The sequence below is a fragment of the Haemaphysalis longicornis genome, unplaced genomic scaffold, assembly GCF_048455015.1.
Source record: "Haemaphysalis longicornis isolate Haplotype H1 unplaced genomic scaffold, Haemaphysalis longicornis Haplotype H1 scaffold_8, whole genome shotgun sequence".
Lineage (NCBI taxonomy): Eukaryota > Metazoa > Arthropoda > Arachnida > Ixodida > Ixodidae > Haemaphysalis > Haemaphysalis longicornis.
Window position 1 is genome coordinate 35952999 of NW_027526445.1, and position 19723 is coordinate 35972721.

Here is a 19723-nt window from a genome sequence, read left to right on the forward strand (position 1 = left end):
TGAAAAAAAGCTTTCCACTTTGAGTTCTGTAGCCTGGTTTAAGGCAAAAAAACGGCTCCGCAGCCTCTCACTTCTCTGCACGTATCGTCTATAGACCATGATAGTCTTCTGTCACTGCCATGTAAACGTGCACCTATTCCCTTCCCCTCTCAAGCTCTGGCCCTCCAGTCTTGGTCCTCCTCGGGTAAATACGCGAGTAATTTGCTCGAGCCCGTTCAATTCTACCGTGTAGCAATTCTCGTGCGCTATTTACTGAAGTCTTATTTCTTTTGGATTTCTCGAAATACCGCAATGAGCCTAAAGTCGGGTAAAACAGCCTTTTTATTTTCGGCTAAAAACATTGTTTTTCACCAGTATAATTTATTTGAAATGAAAGAAGATTGCGAATACTATTTCATCATATTGACATATTTCCGCGACTGTGATTAATGTGTATTTGCTTTAGTGAACAATGCTGATGTCTGAAGTGTGTCTCCAGTTGTAGGGGTAAGAGATTTGGCTGTGTGAACTTCGGAAACAAAATTTAGTTTTTTTTTGTTTTGTCGTGCGGCGGAATCAAGGAACAGACAGAAAAAACTTTTTACGATAAAGTGACCCGAGAAGGTCTACCGTACTTGAAAACGTCCAGCATTTGCGCTGTATAAATGGTCTGTTGCGACCACCTGAGTTAAAAATGGGAAGCCCATAACCCAAGTCACTAGATGAAAGGTCAGAAGAGAAACGTCAGTTTCAAAAGGTTATTCCGTGGTTACTAATTCTCGCAAGGAAACAACCCAATCTAAACCAAGGAATGAAAAGTTGTTGCTACGTTCCTTAGTGGGAAGAAATATGTTCGGTGAAATGAGCATGCAATCTCGGCGCAACTAGGTACTTTTTTTGTTAACCATCACATCCAGTTTAGTAGCCAGCTGGCATTTACTTCTCACATCAAGACACCATTAAAATTATTTTTGATCACTTTCACTGAAAAACTGCTACCACTTAAAAAACTACGTACTTCATAATATTTTCTCAAACATAATCTCTAGCTGGGGGTTATGATCTGGGATAATAGTTGTAACTTCTATAGTTTCGAAGACGTTTTTATACAGCGACTTTCATCCCGTTCAATGAAGATACCATAAGCAGGAACACCGGGTAGTAGAAATTATCTAAACATAGGAATAAAACTTCCCTTCAACGGTTTAATCTGGGAACGGCAAATGATTACCGAATGGTTAGTAAACGTGACTTAATAAGGATGTGGTGTGCGGGGACGCCTGTTTTCATTCACCCAATCCGGAAGCGACGACGAGGCCTCTCTGACAATGTTGCTGAAAATGGCATACCGGTCCTCGTGATCAAGTATGTCCCCCTCACTGGGACCATACACAAAGTCAATTGGCCTCAAACTTAAAAGCCTCAACTCACGAAGAACATCTGTGCACGCTGAAGGACTGTTTGGCTTCGTGAAAATATCAGGATCTGCTTCTAGGTTGTCCTGGATCCACTGGTAGGCTCTTTCAGCAAGGAAGGCCTCAGGAACTTTGGAAGCGTAGCGCAGCACTGTTTGCACTGTCTTCAAGGAAGCAACAGAAAATGCTTCTGAGTAATAACAGCGTAGGTGTCATGCTTTATGGTATTTATGAGAAAATCGTCAATGTGAACTTCTTTGACGAGGAAAAAATAATCTAGCACCGGACAAACGTTTTCAGCTGTCAGATTCTCTGTGATATACTGTTTACTCTTCAACTCTAGGCTCTGCACCTTGTACTTGCGTGCAGCTGTTCTTGTGTACGCAGCCTCTAAAACATCCGCAAAGGCACGGTGTCCACCATAAAGGTACCTGCATAAAATGTATGCCCGCCACGTGTTACACATTGACAGAAAGAGCAGTACTGGTGCACTGGGATGGTAATATATACAGGTGCCTCAATACATTTATTCTACGAATGCAATATATCTAAACTAGCGCCGCCATTAAATCCAGGTGTCTTGCTATTAAATTCAATAGCATGTTAGTTTCGAGGATCCTGCATCTTCGCCCATTTTCTGTGTCGTTTTCCTGGGACATCAGAAAAAAATGGCTTGGCTTGACTGCGCTACCGCACGCCTCGCCGACCTTTTGACAGAGTCAGTCGGCCCAATGTTTAGTCCGCCGAACGCAGACGTGTCGTAGCAATTTTTTCGCTCAGCTGAAACTAAAGCACGATACGTTTGTCAATCAAGGAATGTGCCTTTATTTTGTTCGGTAGTTTTTACACTGTATTAGGCTCCAAGTCAAGGTCGCTCCACACAAGCGCTGCACAAGCGCTCATGCAACGCTTCGCGGACTGTACGCTAGTAGGAAATTGTAATTCCAATGGAAGGCGGGAGAAGAGTCACCGAAGTTCGTATAGGTACAAAGGAACCAAAATCAACCAAAACCTTTACCCTACGGCGTAAAACTAGGGGCAGGTAGCACTTTTTTGCGCTTGGCGACGAAGAACGACAGCAGTCACTACCACGACTACACATCTTGGAAAGTTTTTCCCTATAAGAAATGCAATTGCTGGACATGATATATTGTTGTCATTTCGGGGCGCTTACTGCGCGAACGCTATACAACAAATAGTCATCTAAGCTGCTTGAAATGGTAAAACGAAATAAATGTGTAAGCTGGTATACAATATATACATTCTATTTCCTTCATCGGCAGCGTTCGCTGTTGGCCGGGTGGTCTGGGGCGCTAAGTATGTTGTTTTGTAAGTCTCATGTGGGAATCCCCGAGAGTACATCCTTTTCTTGCAAGTTGATTTCTACGTTGTCGGCCCATGTTTTGTATACAGAATTCGCCATTTTTGCGGTCAGATGGCAAGGCCAGGATCAGCAGTCTCCTGGCCTGGTGCGAACACGATTTTTAGGTAAAGGCATGAGAGAACCAAGCTCCAAAGATGGGCAAACGCGCATGGCATTCTAGCGTCTGTCGTGACGCAGAGGGCATTCCTCAGCACGTGATTGCCACGATTGCAAGCCATCCTGGTAGGCCTATTTGAGGCATTTAACCTTCAGCGGATATTATGACAGAAGCGCAGTATGGCGGTTACTGAGATTTCGAGAATGCCTATGCAACAATAACGTCGGATGGCAAGCATATTGTTTTACGAAACCGAAACCGGAACTTGTTTGGATGCTAATCTTGGACATCGTCTACACACGTAACCCCTATACATGACGTCAGTGCATGCGGTTCGTTTGTCCAGCCGCCGCAAGCCGTGCACGGTAGTTTTTCTTCTTTCAGGCATACCCACGATGAGGTAGCAGTAGAAAAAGTTTAGACGAACTGAGAACCTCGTACGTTAGTCATACAAGCCTAAAAGTTTGCCACAGCGTGCCGCTGGAGCGATACTGCGAATATCCCGAAGATGTTTCTCCTAGCTGTCTTCGTTATCAAACGGTGGACGTGTGTTTTATGCGCCATTCAGATACGCCCGCCGGACGAGCGAAGCGCCAGAAGAGGGCGCTATCAAGTTACGGCGGCGCGTGTCCCTAAATCTTGGGCATGCTTTATAAAATTAATATCACCGTATCACCCAGATAAACCATGAACAGTGTCTCTATTTGGGCAAGTCTATGCTGTGCAACGAACGCCGGGAGCTTTAGAAATTCACTTCAGTGTGCCTTTAATAGAAATGGTAGCATGGCACGCAGCCAATTTATAGAAGATTTGGTTGTTAGAGACGATATCGCCAAACCACCCAACATTTGTGTACTAGTGTATACTAACGACTGGAAAGCTGTTTGAAAGCCCGGAAACACTTGTTCAAATGTCAGATCATGGAGCTTTTAAAGAGCACTCTGTCTCCAAAATGAAAGAGCGAAAAAAAGCAAGCCCGGCCAGTGGTCCCAGTGGACGAATGATAGGAAGAAAATTTTCAAAAAGAGCAGAGCGCCTAATTCAACTTAGTTTTCCTCAAGGCTTCTATTACCAAATGACGGGTTTTAACTTAAAACCTGCAAGCCTTCATAGCAGCATAATAGACGCAAAAAAGACAGAAATTATAAGAAATATACATGTATAAGGAAAAGCATTACGTTTCAGTTTAGGTGAACCTTTTACTCTTCAAAAAATAACAATGGCGCACTGCAGTATTGCAAACTGTAGGGTTTTCGCCCTACATGTAAGGCGTTTTCGGGATTTTTCTCTTCCCGTAGGGCAGTTTAGCCATTTTTCGCCAGGCGTAGAACGATTTTCACTTTCCTTGTTGGTCTTTCAATTCAAAGCCAAAGAAAGCCGCAAAGATTGAAGGCATTTCTTTATCTAGCAGGTTCTAACGCCAAATTTGACTTCAGGATTGCGTTTGTGCAGCTGGATACACTGGCAGAGAGCGACAAAAAAACATACACAACAGGGAATAACTGGGCGCAAACGGCATGCGTGCAGAGCGGGAAGACGTCTTCATTAATAATGAACCATTGCTTATCAGCAGCATAAAGAATGAGTGACTATCTTCATTAGAGCCGTACAATGTATGACCCACATTAAGACCCGACTATCCGCAATAACACCCGCACCCGATATACAGAAATTAAAAATATGGTAACTCTTGAACTGTCACTTCATGGCGACCCCGTTACATCAGGGAATGATAATAGGCCAATCGTTAAAACGGAATAGAGCTGGTGGTTCGGTAGCTGATAGTGAAAAAATAAAATAAAATTTAAATGGCTGACGATTACGATAATCACTAATGACAACTTTGAGCGCAGGGCGAACTGCAGCCATCGCAGCGACGGGGTGTGGCTTTTGTGTCCCCGGAAGTCGCTGCGTCACCACGGAACGCAGGACAGCGGGTTCTATACTCTGGCGTTTACGTGTAGCCCGTTGCCGCCGGGGAACATGTCTCGCGTGGCTTCGCGTTTTCCCGCTCATCACACTTTCGTCACACTTTCATTCTCCGCTATCCCGCTTCTCTATCCTACGTGGCCTCCTATGCCTCTCGGTTACAATTAGGCCGACGCCGAAGGATGACGCTTAATTACAGGAGCAGGCGGTTTAGAGCACTGGGCTCAAAATCAGTGCCCTTTCATTATGTGAAGAAGGAGGACCAGCGAAAGTTGTCGCAGTGCAAGAAGTGGGAGAAACAAAACACACCTTTTTGGAATTTGCGATAGGGCATATCCTTCCAAGTGAACTAGATGAATGAATCTTAGAAAGAAGCTAGTTTTTTTTTTGTAGTTTAAAAGGGGTGTCCGTTTCCATCCCGTATTATCCCATATATTGGCAGCAGACGGGATTTTCTTCATAGTGACAACTTTATTGTGAATGGCGGCTTGCGTTGTTTCGGAATAGCATCTTGAAGTGCAGAGGTGCGTTGCCTGACACGAAAACGTAGAACAGGGTGAATAACACAAAAACAGACACCTTGTCTGTTTTTGTGTTATTAACCCTTTTCTACGTTGTCGTGTCAGGCAGCGCACCTCTGCACTTCAAGATGTTAAAACACCAACTAGCCCACTTCCAAGCCATGCTGAACCTAGTTTCGGGATAGCTTTGATTAAAAGAAAGTTTTTGATGTTGTCAGTAACAATTCTACCAGAATGGTTCTGAAAGGGCGAGCGCGTGAAACCGGGCTGCGCATGCAAGCCTGTCCCCAACCCATGCACGCATGAATGAGCGACCGGTGATGACCCCGGGCTTAGATGGAAAGACAACGATCAAAACGTCGCTCCGGAAGCCCTTCAAGATGCACGTGTCTAACACCTGGTGAAACGCAACTCCAGGAAACCTTTCTACAAGGCAACTACAAATACTGTGCTTCTGGAGACAACAAATTTCCTGTCTACTATGATTTCTCCGCGAGGGCTATATTGTGAAACAGAAAAATGTACAGCTTTGCTGGAAAAGTAATAAAATAGGCAAAATAAATATTCAAAAAGCTAAACTGACCGAATAAAAATTCTAAGTAAATTGACATAGGTATCGCAAAATAGTCACTTTTGGCACATGGCTGACTGTATGGCCGCAAACAATATTGTACAGGGCGTAGTAGGGCGTTTTCTGACATCGTTTGGCCGTAGCGGCCAAAATTGGTGGAAACACAATGGCCCACAGTTACAATGACACGGAGGTAGTAAGTATAAATCGTGCGTTCCGCTTCATGCACTTTACTATGTCGCCGTTTGAGTGTTCTGCTGCCATGGACATCTTTGAAGTGCTTTGTTAATTAAAGCAACTCCGGGGTGAAATATATTCCGGCGTATCAAATTTGCGGGTCTTCCCTCGAACATATTTCCATTTTGATGGCAAGACTTTGGAAAGTGTAAAGACGTGTAACAAACAGGGAGAAGACGTCCGTTTTAGTGCTCTACGCAACACAATGTACAAGAAAGTGCGTGCATTGCTCGACTGCATCAGAACTATAGACAGCTTTTTTCCAGAATTTGAATCAATGGATGAACTACTCATGTTGTAGACAATCGACCCTGCTCCTTTCGCTTCAGGGAAAGCTCAGCAGCAAGAATCCCTTATTTCCAAGGCTCCAGTGAAGAATGCAGATTACTTGGACGCTCGATGACCACAGCCAGGAAGCAAGGACGAAGAAGGAGTTGACAATGAGGGGCTGAGGAATCGATACGTGCTCACGTTGCTTCCAGTGCAAAGCTCTACAAAATGACGCGGAGATTGTGTCGTGAATTCCCCCTTCATATTCGTCGTTAAAGGATGTTTAACGATGCAGAAATGCGATTTTTGTTCGTCAAAATTAGTAAGCTGCAATTACCAGCGCACGACAACACTCCTCAAGCCTGAAGCTGCTGAGCTGAAGGGAAACCAGGTCTTCTTTAAATAGTTCAGTCGATAATTTTTTCAGCCTGACACCCAAGCTAAAGGTTGAAATAGGGCGGGTTTCGTCGTGCCTAGCAACACAATCGAGCCTCAGCCAAATGAGCTCCAAGTAGCAAAAGCTCTTTTAATGCTGCAAGAATCATCCGGTCGCGGATTGGATTTTGTGGGCTTTATAGAACTAGATGAAGCGATGCCAGCGGGAAGCTTTTCAGCGTTACCGTGGAATCTGCGTTAGCTTCCAATTGTTTGAAGAGGAGCAAAAAGAATACAGTTACGCAGATTATACAGGACGGGTAGGGGTTGCTCCTTACCACGTTGTCGACAAATTGGAAGGACGTGATTAACTGCCACAAACCAGAACCCCATTGAATGGGTTGCTATACGCTTTTTCTTCTAAGCTTGACACAGATAGAATAAAGGCTCCGTTTGCAGCACAAGTTATATAGTTACAAATTCTAACCATACCGCCTCGGGGTACGATTGACACCCTTCCACAGATTATTAACCCTCGGCAAGACAAAACCAATGTACAAGCACAACGGCTTCCTACTGAGGTCCGCCATTGTTATTTTGGAACGGCTGCTATGCGAACACGTCAAAAGAAAGTTATAGAGAGTATATAAAATATAGCGTTCGTACAATTTCCGTTGTAGATTATGTGACAAACTTTTCAGTGTTTTTTTTAAGTGGCCCGGGATACTTATAGGGATGAACGTAAGAGCGCTACAAAGAATTTCCGCTGGCTAAAAGAAAGAGCCTACATGTTGCTTGATTTTACAAGTGACCTTCCCATACACCAAACTTTGTAAGGTGCTTCGCAATGTTGACAGAGTATTGCATGGTACCTGCTAATGAAGTCCCACATGCTCGAACTCAACTATTCTAGGCCGCCACTTTTCCACCCATGGTTATTAAAGTACCGTTTATTGGAGCACCAGAAGACTGAAAAAAACAATTAAAAGGCCGCTGCTTGTACTGTATATGCGGTTAAGTCGAGCACTGTTACCGTATCAAGTGAGGCGTAAGCAAGGAATTAGTCACGAATAGTTCCCAACCAGATCTCCCGCATCATGACCCTGGTAAGGTTCTTATTTGTGTGTTTTAATTGACATTGCTTGCTGAAAAATTGTATTTCATACTTTGTTCGTTTTTTGTATAACACACACTTTCGTGGCGCTGATTTGGGCATTGATGGGGCATCGCCTCAGAACAGTAAACACGTCGCCCTCTCTCAGTGTGTTGGTACAAAGCTATTATATTCCCCAAATGAATAGCATGTGCTATTGCACCAATGGCTACAAATAGCTTGCTGCTCTGGAGTTAATCTGTTTTGTACTTGTTCATCTTTGGTGTGACTGCAATCCTTCGTGCTGCCTTCTTACAAGCACCCAGCGATTTCACAAGGGCGGACGCCCCGTGTCAAACGACTTAACACAGGGTAAGGTGAAATTTTGAAAAAATGACTTTTTGTTTTTCTTCGCAATTAGGAAAGTTCAATTCCTTGTGCACATTTTCCATATTCACACTTGCCTTAAAAAGTCTTATTTCTCGCTAAAAAGCATTTTTTCCATAAGCAAGTAGTAAGTGCCCCCATATTCTTAAGAAGGTTCTCAGGGTTTATTGACATTTTTTTATCAAAAAACTTCCAGTTCCATATCAAAACGCTTTTCTGAAACCAGCTGCATTAAGAAATTGCTTAGCAACCGTTGCATAGCTGATTTTTCAGCGAGGGCAATACAAAGACCCTGTTTCACATTTTTTCCACATTTGCCCTTCGAAGCTGCGCACAAAAAACATATTTTTTGGGCTTCACACTCTAATGATTGCAACATTGGATGCTGTTCTTTCATTAAATGATGATAGCAACGCATGAGCCAGCATTTTGAAATCATTCAGACCAAAACCTTGGAGCTACACCACCATCAAGTGGCTTAAAGAGGTTGACCACAAGCAAAATACTTTGAACAAATCTGTACGATGGTGCACAAAATAGTCAAGGAAGGACAGACGACCGGGTGAAAAGCAAAAAAATGACTTTGACAGTGATTATGAAGCTGGTGCTTTTTAAATAAATGGCTCCAGTGGTGTTTTTGGCAAAAGAGTATTGTTTTTCACCCCTTTTTTTACTTTAAACTCAATTATCTCAAAACACTGTTTTTTCTTACATAGGTACCATTATCTCCTATATCTTCCAGGACAACAAGCTGATTTTTTTCCCCTCTCATCTACATAGCTTGTCACACCTGCTGTACTAGAATTGAAAATATGCACGTAACCGTTTTTTTGGTATACAACTTTTAATACTAAAATAATGCTAATATTTAGGTACCAACGAACAAAAAATTATAAAAAACTGAATTTTTTAAAGATTTTTCTAATTCTAGCACAGTTAAAAGAGCACAAAATTTGAAAGAAAATCATATATACGTTATGTAGATACCTTTATTAGATGCCGAGGAAAATGTACTTCAAAATGGCCAAAAATGCATGGGAAGTATAGGGCTTACCCTGTGCCCTTCAGCGAAGCTGCGTTCGGACCCTGCAACTCAGCAATGTGCCGTCACCGCCTGCGCTTCATGCTGCCATAATGGACGGAACCAACCAGGGCCTGGCCACTCCAAGCGGACCCTACCAAGGTACTGCTGCACTTTCGCAAGAAAAGACTCCCGATGATAACCTGGAAAGCCCGTCAGCTCCTAAAAAGCGTGCTACTGACCAAGAGACCGCAGATCTGAACGTTTGCTCTGAAGCTACTGACATGGAAGTAAACCAAGGCGACTTTACCCTTGTCACTTACAAGAAAAAGCGAGCCGCCGGGATACCCGTTGTCTTTGAATCAACTAAAGGTTATAGTTTGTGGAAAGCCAACCCCAACGTATTGGCGTCAGAAGTAGTGGCGACGGCACAAGAAAAAGTTCTAACACATCGACTGACCAAGGATGGTAGGCTCATTGTGACCGTGTCGTCCCTAGCTGCAGCGAACCGACTTCTACATGTCTCCACCCTTGCTGGTGTACCTGTCGAGGTGCGCGTGCCACGATCGTACATGGAAACGTATGGGAAATTCCTAGGTGTGCCCCTTGAATACACTGATGAGGCACTAGGGAATTACCTTAGAGACCAAGGAGTAATCTCTGCCCGTCGGCAAGTCACCTACATACGACATGAAAATCAAGTCATTGCTGAGACCCGCCGACGCTCAGTCATCTTGGAAATCAAGCCAGGTTCACCTCTGCCAGCTCGGGTGTTTCTTGACTTTAACAGCTTCCCCGTAGAAGAGTACACTGGATCTGCTACACAGTGATTCAAGTGCCAGAAGCACGGTCACATCGCCAGGAACTGCAGGGGAAAACGTCGCTGCAAAATATTCTCTGGGGACCACCCACACAAGGACTGTACGTCGTGCAATCAACCCCGATGCGCAAAATGTGGCGGCCCGCATCCCGCGTCGTATGGAGTTGGCCCAAAGAAAAAGGCAGCTACTCTTGCACGCAGTGTCGAGCAAGTACAAGGGAAAGCTCCTTCCCGACGTCAGCCACCATCAAACCCAGAAGTTGTGTTTTCACCTGCGATTGTGACTTCAAATGACCCTCCGCTTGAGGGCGAAGCTCACACAAGCAAGTCCTACGCGCAGGCCACACGGGATCATCAAACAACCACAATTAATCATGGCGCACCTGATGTACGCTCACAGGACGCAGACTCCCCCTCAACTTGACGTCCTCGTAGGGAACGTGGACAGATGTCAGCTAAGCCCGCCCAGCCTGACACTACTGGCATACTCATCACCATGCTTTTTGCGGCAATCAGGGGACTGCTGCGCGCCAACCCCTCCCATGGCCATATCGCCGAGGTAGAAGCGCTACTGTCTCTGGAACCTTTCGTGGCCTCCACATCATCAGCTTCGCGGCATCGTTCTGGAGCCCAACAATCGGAGACCCACCGCCTGAAACCGCTTATTAACGCAAGTCTCAAAAGTTGTACAATTTTTCAATGAAATGCACGTGGCCTATGCTCGAAACTAGCTGATTTTCGCCAGCTTGTGTGGACATATCAATTTACGTTCATTATTATATCTGAATCTCGAGTTGAAGAACATTTTAAGTTAAAGAATTATCAATTGCTTCATTCCCAGCGCTTAAACGGCCCAAGTCGACTTTTTATTGGGGCCCCTCATGATGTGCTAGTAGCAAGCGTTGCTGTGCCTGCTCATGAATCCGAAGAATACGTCTGTGCGAAAACCAGAATTGGTACCCAGTGCTTCACTTTAATTGCTGCTTACATAGAGCCAAGCAACCACTTTCACGCCTCGCGGCTAGAAAATATTATTACTGGCACGTCCCCTCCTTATCTAATTTGTGATGACTTTAATGCACATAATGAGATCTGGGGCAGCGCACATACAAATTCCCGGGGAGCGCAGCTAGCCGAGCTGCTGATCAAGTACTCTGTTCAGCCTCTTAACTACTGCAGCATCACTTACATGAAAAACGAGAAAGTGAGCAGCTTCATTGACGTCTCTTTTATTTCAAGCAGCTGGGCTGCAAAATTCTTGTGGTGCACAGACCTGGAAACAAGGGGAAGCGACCACTACCCAGTTTTGCTTTCTTACCTTGACAAAGACGCGCTCCGAGAAGTGGCGAAGGTGAAGTGCACTAACTGGGATGCCTATGAAGAGAGCGTGGGTCATAGCATTACAGCATCAACTAGCGATGACGACATAATTCCTATCATTGCTCGCTGCCTGCGGGAATCATCGCGTGTTATGAAAAGGCCCACAAATGTCAGAAATGATGAGGAGTATGAGAGGCTACGAGCCATTCGCAGGCGTGCAGAGCGCAAGGCTCGACGTACCAAAACATTGGAAGACAAGCAGCACGCACGTAGGTCGCAGAGACAAGTGAGGCGCCATTTAGAGAAGTTAAACAGGCAGCGATGGCAAGAGTTTTGCGCGAAATTGGATGTTCCCAAGCCTTTGTCGCACATCTGGCGTGTAGTAAAGGGCATGCGTAACAACATCTCGCAACTACGCCCATTCAGCGCGCTGTCATTGCATGAGAATATTTCTCAGCGAGAAGCCGCTGAAGAATATTGCAAGCTGCTGTCCGCCACAACATCCGCATGGACGCGCCCACAGTTCAATTATTTCCATCCCCCTTCAGCTGCTGTGTCTGCGTTAGATCACCCGTTCTCGATACAAGAACTTAATGCGGCTATTTCCGATGTCAAAAAACGTTGTTCTCCTGGTTGCGATGAAATTACTTATGAGGCTATTTCTCATTTATCACACCACTCTCGCTTCGGTCTCTTGGAGTACTATAACGCTACGTGGCTGCATGGAATCGTTCCTCCTGATTAGAAGCTAGCGAAGATTACTTCCGTTCTGAAGCCTGGAAAGCCACCGACACGTTATGACTCTTTTCGACCAATAGCCCTACTCAGTTGCATTGGAAAATTAATGGAAAAATGATATTCAAACAGATGAATTGGTACGTCGAAACCAGGAAACTTTACCCCCCTGAAATGAACGGCTTTCGACAGAATCGATCGGCCATTGACAACATAATTGCACTCGTACCATCTTTAGAAGAAGAACTAAATTCTGGCCATATCCCAACTGCAGTGTTTTTAGACATCCAGTCAGCATTTGACTCGGTTTACCATGATGCTATCCTAGCATCTCTTATTGCACTCGGCTTAGGAGGGAGGCTATATGCATGGATTGCGAACTATCTCGACGGACGACAACTTTTCATGTGCACAGAAGAAGGCCCCACACCATGCTACGACGTAAATAGAGGCGTCCCTCAAGGAGCAGTTATAAGCCCGCTGCTGTTTAATCTTACGCTTATTCACCTTAAGCGCGTTCTTCCCCGGGGTGTCAAAGTCGCAGTCTACGCGGATGATATCTGTGTTTGGAGTGCTTCAAGATCGCGTCGGATCACACAGCAGAAGCTGCAGAAGGCTGTTTCAAGAATAGCGGCATACCTGTCGCCGAGAGGACTCCATCTTTCCTCCGAAAAAAGTGTCGCAATGGCGTTCACCCGCAAGAGAATGGACCGATACCCTTTAATCCTCAGTGGCCGGCCTCTGCATTACGTACGCACCCAAAGATACCTTGGCATTGTCATAGACAGAAACCTCTCCTGGTCCCCAGAAGTAAAAAGATTACGCACGCGAATTTTAGCAGCATTCCAAATTATTGGATATCTTTTTGGCACTCGCGGGGGCAGTGATTGTCGCTCTGCGGTGCTCCTCTTCAAGGCATATGTTGATGGTATCTTGCGCTATAGCCTTCCCGTCCTGCAGACACTGTCCCCGACAAGCAGAAAACAGCTGGAAGCGGCAAGGAACAACTGTCTGAGGAAGTGCCTTGGCCTCTCTGCAGGCTCGTCATGTTGTGGGACCCTTGCAGAAGCTGGCTGCCTGCCCATGGATGTGTTATGGCTTCAAGAGACGCTACGAAATTACTTGAGGTACAGACTACATACCACAATCTATTTTCTGGCTCGCAGTGCGGATCAAGACACTTCCAGCTTTGGACGAACAATAAGGGCAATTGATGCTTCCGTGCCAAAACAAGCACCGCAGACCATGCCACTGGGTTTTCCGCCATAGACTTTGTCACCTGTTACCATAAAACATTTTATACCTGGAATTGATTAAAAAAAGCGCATATCCCAAACTGTCCTACTTCAGGTTAAACTTGCCCATATTCAAAAGTTTTACTCCGCAACGACCGATATTTTAACAGGTGGATCGTCAACACCTGAGCACAGTTTTTCAGGAGTTTTTATTCCGTCAGCTAACAAATCACAGTCATGCCGGCTTGAGCGGGCGACTTCGTCCACGCTAGCTGAACTTTATGGAATTAAAGAAGCCATCCGGTACATACTTCGTCAGCCACCGACACACTGGACCATATTCACAGACTCGAAAGCCACCCTACAAAGCCTCCGACGTGCTAGCTGCTTCAGCATCCACGACCACATCCAGCGCAAAGTACAATACCTGCACCATCTCGCTTACGCTGCTGGCCATCGCGTAACCTTTCAGTGGCTCCCTGGACACTGTGGTGTCCTAGGAAATCAGAGAGCAGATGAGGCTGCACGCCGGTGCCTAGAAATGAAAAACAAAAGAGATTTTCTTTACAAAAAATGATGCCTCAACTATGACCAAAGCCCTACCTCTAGCAGAAAGAAACCGCTTATGGACCCTTCCTGAACATCATCATGATTTTCTGTACTCAATTGACCCACAGATCAGACTGAGGCTGCCAGAACAACTACCTCGCCGGCGGGAAACACTGTTTCATAGACTGCGACTTAATGTGGCGTTCACTAATGCCTACTTACATCGCATAGGCCAAAGTACAAGCCCACATTGCGACAACTGTGGCGCCCCTGAAACCGTCGAGCATGTCCTCCTAAAGTGCTCCGCCTACATTGACGCAAGGATTCGGTTACAGCAAAGGATAACATGTCTTCACCCTGGACCAATTACGCTGAGCCTGCTACTTGGACCATGGCATTCTCCGTCATCTCAACGGAAAGTCCTAGATGCGTTATTTGGGTATCTTGAAGATATTGGCGTCACCGAGACTTTATAGACCCCTGAAGCGGTCCGTCTATGCTACGCTGTATGTCCCTTTATATGACCCTCTCTTTTTTTCCCTCTTTCACGTACTACTCTTCTTTTTACTACTCATCTGTCTTTTCCGCGATCACCTTCCTGCAGAGTAGCCTGTCGACGTACGCATGTAGGCAAACCTCTCTGGCTTTCCTCCTTTAATAAAGAGCTTCTCCCTCTCTCTCTAGCACCATGGCTAACCGAAAGCATCTATGAATGAGGCCCTGCAATGGATGGAATAGTATGCACGCACTTTGGAAAGGCTTAACTGGTCGTCATTTTGTGGCTGTTTTAACCTCGAGTATCCACACTCGAATACAGATAAATTGAACAGAGATATATAGATTTATTGTCTTTATGGAAGAGACTTAACATTCTTTGGAAATCCTAAGCACTTGTATAAGCTGTTGTACGTGTTTATATAACTCCAGATCACGGGCTCATTATATATATCAATCGCTGCGCCGCAAGTTCCCCTGAAAGTGCACTTATCCTCACCGGGATGTTGTATGATGACGATGTTTTGTGGGTGCTGCAACGCTCGGGGACAAGTAAGCGTAACCACGTCGCTTTACTTGCATTCAACAAACATTTCTTCCTCAATGCTTCATTACGTGATCACACGCTAGCACGGGGGGCAGCCGCATGGCAGCGAGAACGTGATGTTGGGAATTACCTTCCCAGCGCTGCTCCCAGGTTGTGACTCGCGTGCAGCTCGTCAGCGATGTTGGGAATCAGTCATCCCGACGCTGTCTCCGCTGTAGGGACTGGGCCCTCTCACCGCCGCCTTCGCTGTTTCGACCGCCCATCTGAGCGCAGTCATCGGTGTAGCGACGCTGCCTTGCTCTGTATGCTATCGACGCGGCCCCGAGCAGAGCGATGAATTCCTCGAGCCGACGAAGAGTTGAATCAACATTTATATACAGTATGTACAGGGTGAGCAAACGCTACATGACTCGCACAAAGGCGACAGCACCCTTTCACTCGGTGCCTCCGAAGAATGCCGCCGAGGAAAGCTGACGATGAGAGCCTCCTGGCTTGTTTTATACCCCGGGAAGTTCGTTGTGGCACCGAGAAGTTCGAATAGCTCCAATCAGGGCTCTCGCTGCCTGAAGTTTGAATTCCAACGAATGGTAGCGAAGCGGTGAGCCAGTTGCGCCGCCAATGGGGAAACGGAGGGCGACGCCCACACCGTCTCCGTGACCTCGCCTCGAGGCGATGCGACATGCCCTTATTTGGTCGTTCTCTGATGCGGCATTCGGCCGCGCCGACGCGACGAAAGGGAGAGGCGCCTTCGCAGTTGGGACGAGGCGTGACTCAGCCTCGCAGTCAGCGCGTCGCCTCGTGCAAAGTATTTGCGCCAGGCGCTCTGGTACAACTGCACCCCCGCCGCCAAACACTGCGCCGTGAAGACGAGCTGCCTCCACGTGGCTAGGATCCTGGGCGCGCTCGTTCGCCAAGCTCATCAAGGTACAACTCCAGTGCATCATGAAAAGGGCGGCTCCACCAAGTTCCTCTCCACAAACAGGTACCGCCAGCCAGGTTCAGATCACAGGTACCTCGCCGTGCTGCCCGATATCTCGACCAGCTTCGTCCAGATCTTTTGTTCTGTCCTCAGCACCGGTTGCTCATCGTTCTGGAGATTCGAAAGAAGAAACCGACAACAGACAACACCCAGCGCAAGCAAGCACCCTCTGTCCTCTGTCAGAACACCAGACCCCAAAACGTGACAAACTCTCCTTGCTAAGTGTCTATCCCAAATTCGGACCCTCTAAACAAAGAGGCCCATGCGTGACGTAAAACTGTTAAAAGAAGAACTCACAATAAGTGTCAAACAGAACACACGATATTAAATGATAACTAAGGTTGATTACTTGAAATACCCCGGTGCGAAATAATCAACTGAGGCCCAAATGAGGGCAATTTTTTCGCTAACATCTACCTGCTATGATAAAAGCTACTCACAAAGAGGCGAAACTAAACACACAGGGAGGATGAATGTAGCACTAAGAACGCTCGGCTTAGTGCGTCTGCGTTAGCGTTACTGGCTACATAGTACGCACACTTCTGCACTGCCCACCCGACGCAGCCACATTCCTTTCCGGAAGTACTGTAAGACACTTCCCGGCTAGTTAGCTTGTGACTTAAGTACAAACTGGTCGTTCCCGGCCGTTAGCATCCTCTCGGCATAGTACAGCTTCCATGCCACGATCGCTCGATGGCACTGAATAACGAACCTTTTGAAAAGTCGGGGACCGTTAGAACTGGCTCCTCGCTCAGGCTCGTTTCAGCGCTTAAAACGCGTCCAGCTTTTCTCTGCCCTTTCCAGCTTTACTGGCTCAGTCGTTGGTCGGCAATAGTTTACGACTGCGACCGCTTTAATTTCCGACGGTCGGCGTTGGCAGTTCTACCACTGCTACATGCGCTAGATACATCCCTTCGGCGTATCCTTTGGGACACTTCGACTGTTTGTTTGGTAGGCCTGCTTCTTTGAGCCTGCTCAGCATGACTTGTAATTGCTCTACATGCTCCTTCCAAATGCTTAGACAAGTTGGCTTCATCGTCGAGGTAAGGAGCGCGTACTCTGACAGGCCATGAAACACCTGATTGATTAGTTTCGAGAAGGAATAATGCTTGTGTTTGAGTCCGAAGCTCAACATGACGGAAGGCCTGCCCGAACGGAGAAACGAACGCAGTGTTAGAACTAACTCTTCGCTCCCAGCTCGTCTTGTCATTGGAACGCGTTCTTTTTCCCCGGTCATATACAAGCATCTCAAAGCCGACACCCGTAATCTCGCGCGGAGCTGACTTGAAGGCCAACATCGCAGCTGGCACGCATGCCTGCCAATCGCGTTTCTGCTCACAGCAGAGGGCTGTGAACTTTCGCATTCGCACTGAGCGCCTTCGCTCCACTGGCTTGATATGCGGGCTATAGCGCCCCACCCCAAGCAAGTCATCGCACATTGGGGCAACATCGAGTTGACCTCGCAACACGCGGCCACCTGGGTTTCCCTACCGATGGGGATGACGCAACCAGCTCCGGCCGTCGGCCGCTCCACTAAGCTACTGCCAGAGCTCTCGGTCCGCTCGCCGCTCGGCCTTCGTTGCTCGCTTGTCTCTCGTTTCCCGTTCACAGACTTTGCCACAACATTGGCGAGTAAGAGCTCGCACCCGAAAGAACATCTGTTTCCGGGGGCTCTAGCGGCTTCGTCTGGCTAGCCTCGCTGTCCAAACCTTCCGGCGAAACCTCGCTATCTGGCGCTCTGTGGGCCATATTGTTAGAAGCCGTTTCTGAGGCCTGCCCTCAGGTTGTGACTCGCGTCCAGCTCGTCACCGATGTTGGGAATCAGTCATCCCGACGCTGTCTCGGCTGTAGGGACTGGGCCATCTCACCGCCGGGTCCGCTGTTTCGACTGGCCATCCGAGTACAGTCACCGGTGTAGCGACGTTGCCTTGCTCCGTCGGCTATCGACGCGGTCCAGAGCAGAGCGACGAAGTCCTCGAGCCGACGAAGAGTTCAAGCAACATTTATATAGAGTATGTACAGGGTAAGCAAACGTTACGTGACTCGCACAAAGGCGACAGTATCCCTTCACTCGGTGCCTCCGAAGACCCAGGCAGCACAGGACTGTTCGACCTTACTTAAGCCGGTGTACTTTGGCCGGTGATTTTCTGCTCGGCCTTTCTCCGGCAACCATGTTCGGCCCGTGTCCAAATGTGGGCCTTTTGGCCGTATACGGCCGTACTCCCATCACTGTCCAACGTCCAGTGTCCGTCGGCCAGTCGACCGGCTTACGTTCATACGGCCGGATTCCAACCGCGTGGCTCCGGCCATTCCAAAGTTACCCGTGTACGGCCGAAGTACGGCAACCGGAGGACAGCCGAGATGCCGTCGTCGGACTCCAGCCGGACTAAAGCTGCCGGAAATTCGGCCGTGCTACGGGCATTGTAAATCAGCCACAGTACGCTAACTGCACTGAGGCCGGTGGATGACCACTGCATGCAGCGCAAGCAGATGACTCAATCGCGCTGTCCAGCAGCAGAAACCCACCATTTTGGGTCCACTGCACCCAGATAAAAGTGAGCCCGCGCGCAACCACCAGCCGTCCAGCCTTCAGCGCAGCCGGGCTTAATTATCAGCGTCAGTTTGCACCAAAATAATTTATTCAACAGTGCTCACAAATGGTCATTCCTTTAATTGCTGTGCCTCTTTTACTGTCGAATACAGCAAATATTCATTTCTTTGCAGAGCAAGAATAGATGTCCAGGTCCTGATATCTTCTGTGGGGCGGCTTACCTGTAATAAACCAGGAAGGAGGGGGGGGGGGCGGGGCTGGGAAGGCGGAAGGCGCATACTTCAGTGGGTTGAATTTTTTCACAAAGATGAAAGTGCCTCTTTTAGGCAATTTCGTTTAACACAATACTTTCATGCTCTGACTAAATCAACTATTTTTACAACAGCTGCTTGACCAGTTTTTTGTATATAAAACCGGTTCGAATGCCTTTACGAAGCGGTTCGGCACTCCACAAAACACTCAGCAGCATTCAATATAATTTACTTGACACAAAAAGTATGTCCAGTATTCGCCCATTTTTCTTGCAAAGACATTTCATACTCGATCAACTTTTCTGATGATCTCTCACGGGGCTGATCCTAGAAGAGATCAAAGAAGTACTTTTAGTTTCAATATATTTTTTATGTTGTTTTTATGAGTTACGTGCACACTCCTAATAGTCTAAAAGAACTTAATTTTCCTCCAAAGTCATACTGCGTTAAGAAAATTCTAGACGTGTTGCGAATGACGCCCTTCTTCAGATGGCTGCAGTTGTATCCCTCTGTGTTCACGCAAGGAAAGGCGTAAGACAAGAGTTTCATATTTTCTTTCAAACAAATAACTTAGCAATTGTAGCATTCATACAGCAAACCTTGCATACTTCAACGAATAAAGCAATAAATGTTTCATTGGTCGAGTTTGAATGCGTAGGGTTCTCAACCCGTCGGAGGCGAACTTGCGGCTCCGCCAGTTTATTTATTTATTTTGATACCTGCTTGCCCTTGCATGCATTACAGAAGGGAGATACATAACACTAAGCATCAAATATGAGACCAAATAACAAAATAATTCTGCAAAGCGCAATGAAAATCGTAATTATAAACAGTGGATCATACGTGGAAGATAATTACACTCTCATCTTGATCTAAAATAAAATGAATCGCGCAAAGCGTCACCTTAAAGGAAAGTTAATATTTTGCTTTAAGCTACCGGTCCCACTTTGCGATATGTAGAA

The 19723-nt window shown here is 46.7% G+C and overlaps 1 protein-coding gene across 1 annotated transcript in view; it reads right to left on the reverse strand.

Moving 5' to 3' along the window:
- Window positions 1-1424: 1424 nt before the first annotated feature.
- The window catches only part of LOC144149253 (BTB/POZ domain-containing protein 1-like), a 135624-nt gene continuing 117325 nt past the window's right edge, over window positions 1425-19723 (reverse strand). Inside the window, exon 7 of the mRNA XM_077680805.1 lies at window positions 1425-1825. Coding sequence (XP_077536931.1) covers window positions 1561-1825 — 265 coding nt within the window. The 3' untranslated portion in view covers window positions 1425-1560. The remainder of the gene's footprint in view (window positions 1826-19723) is intronic.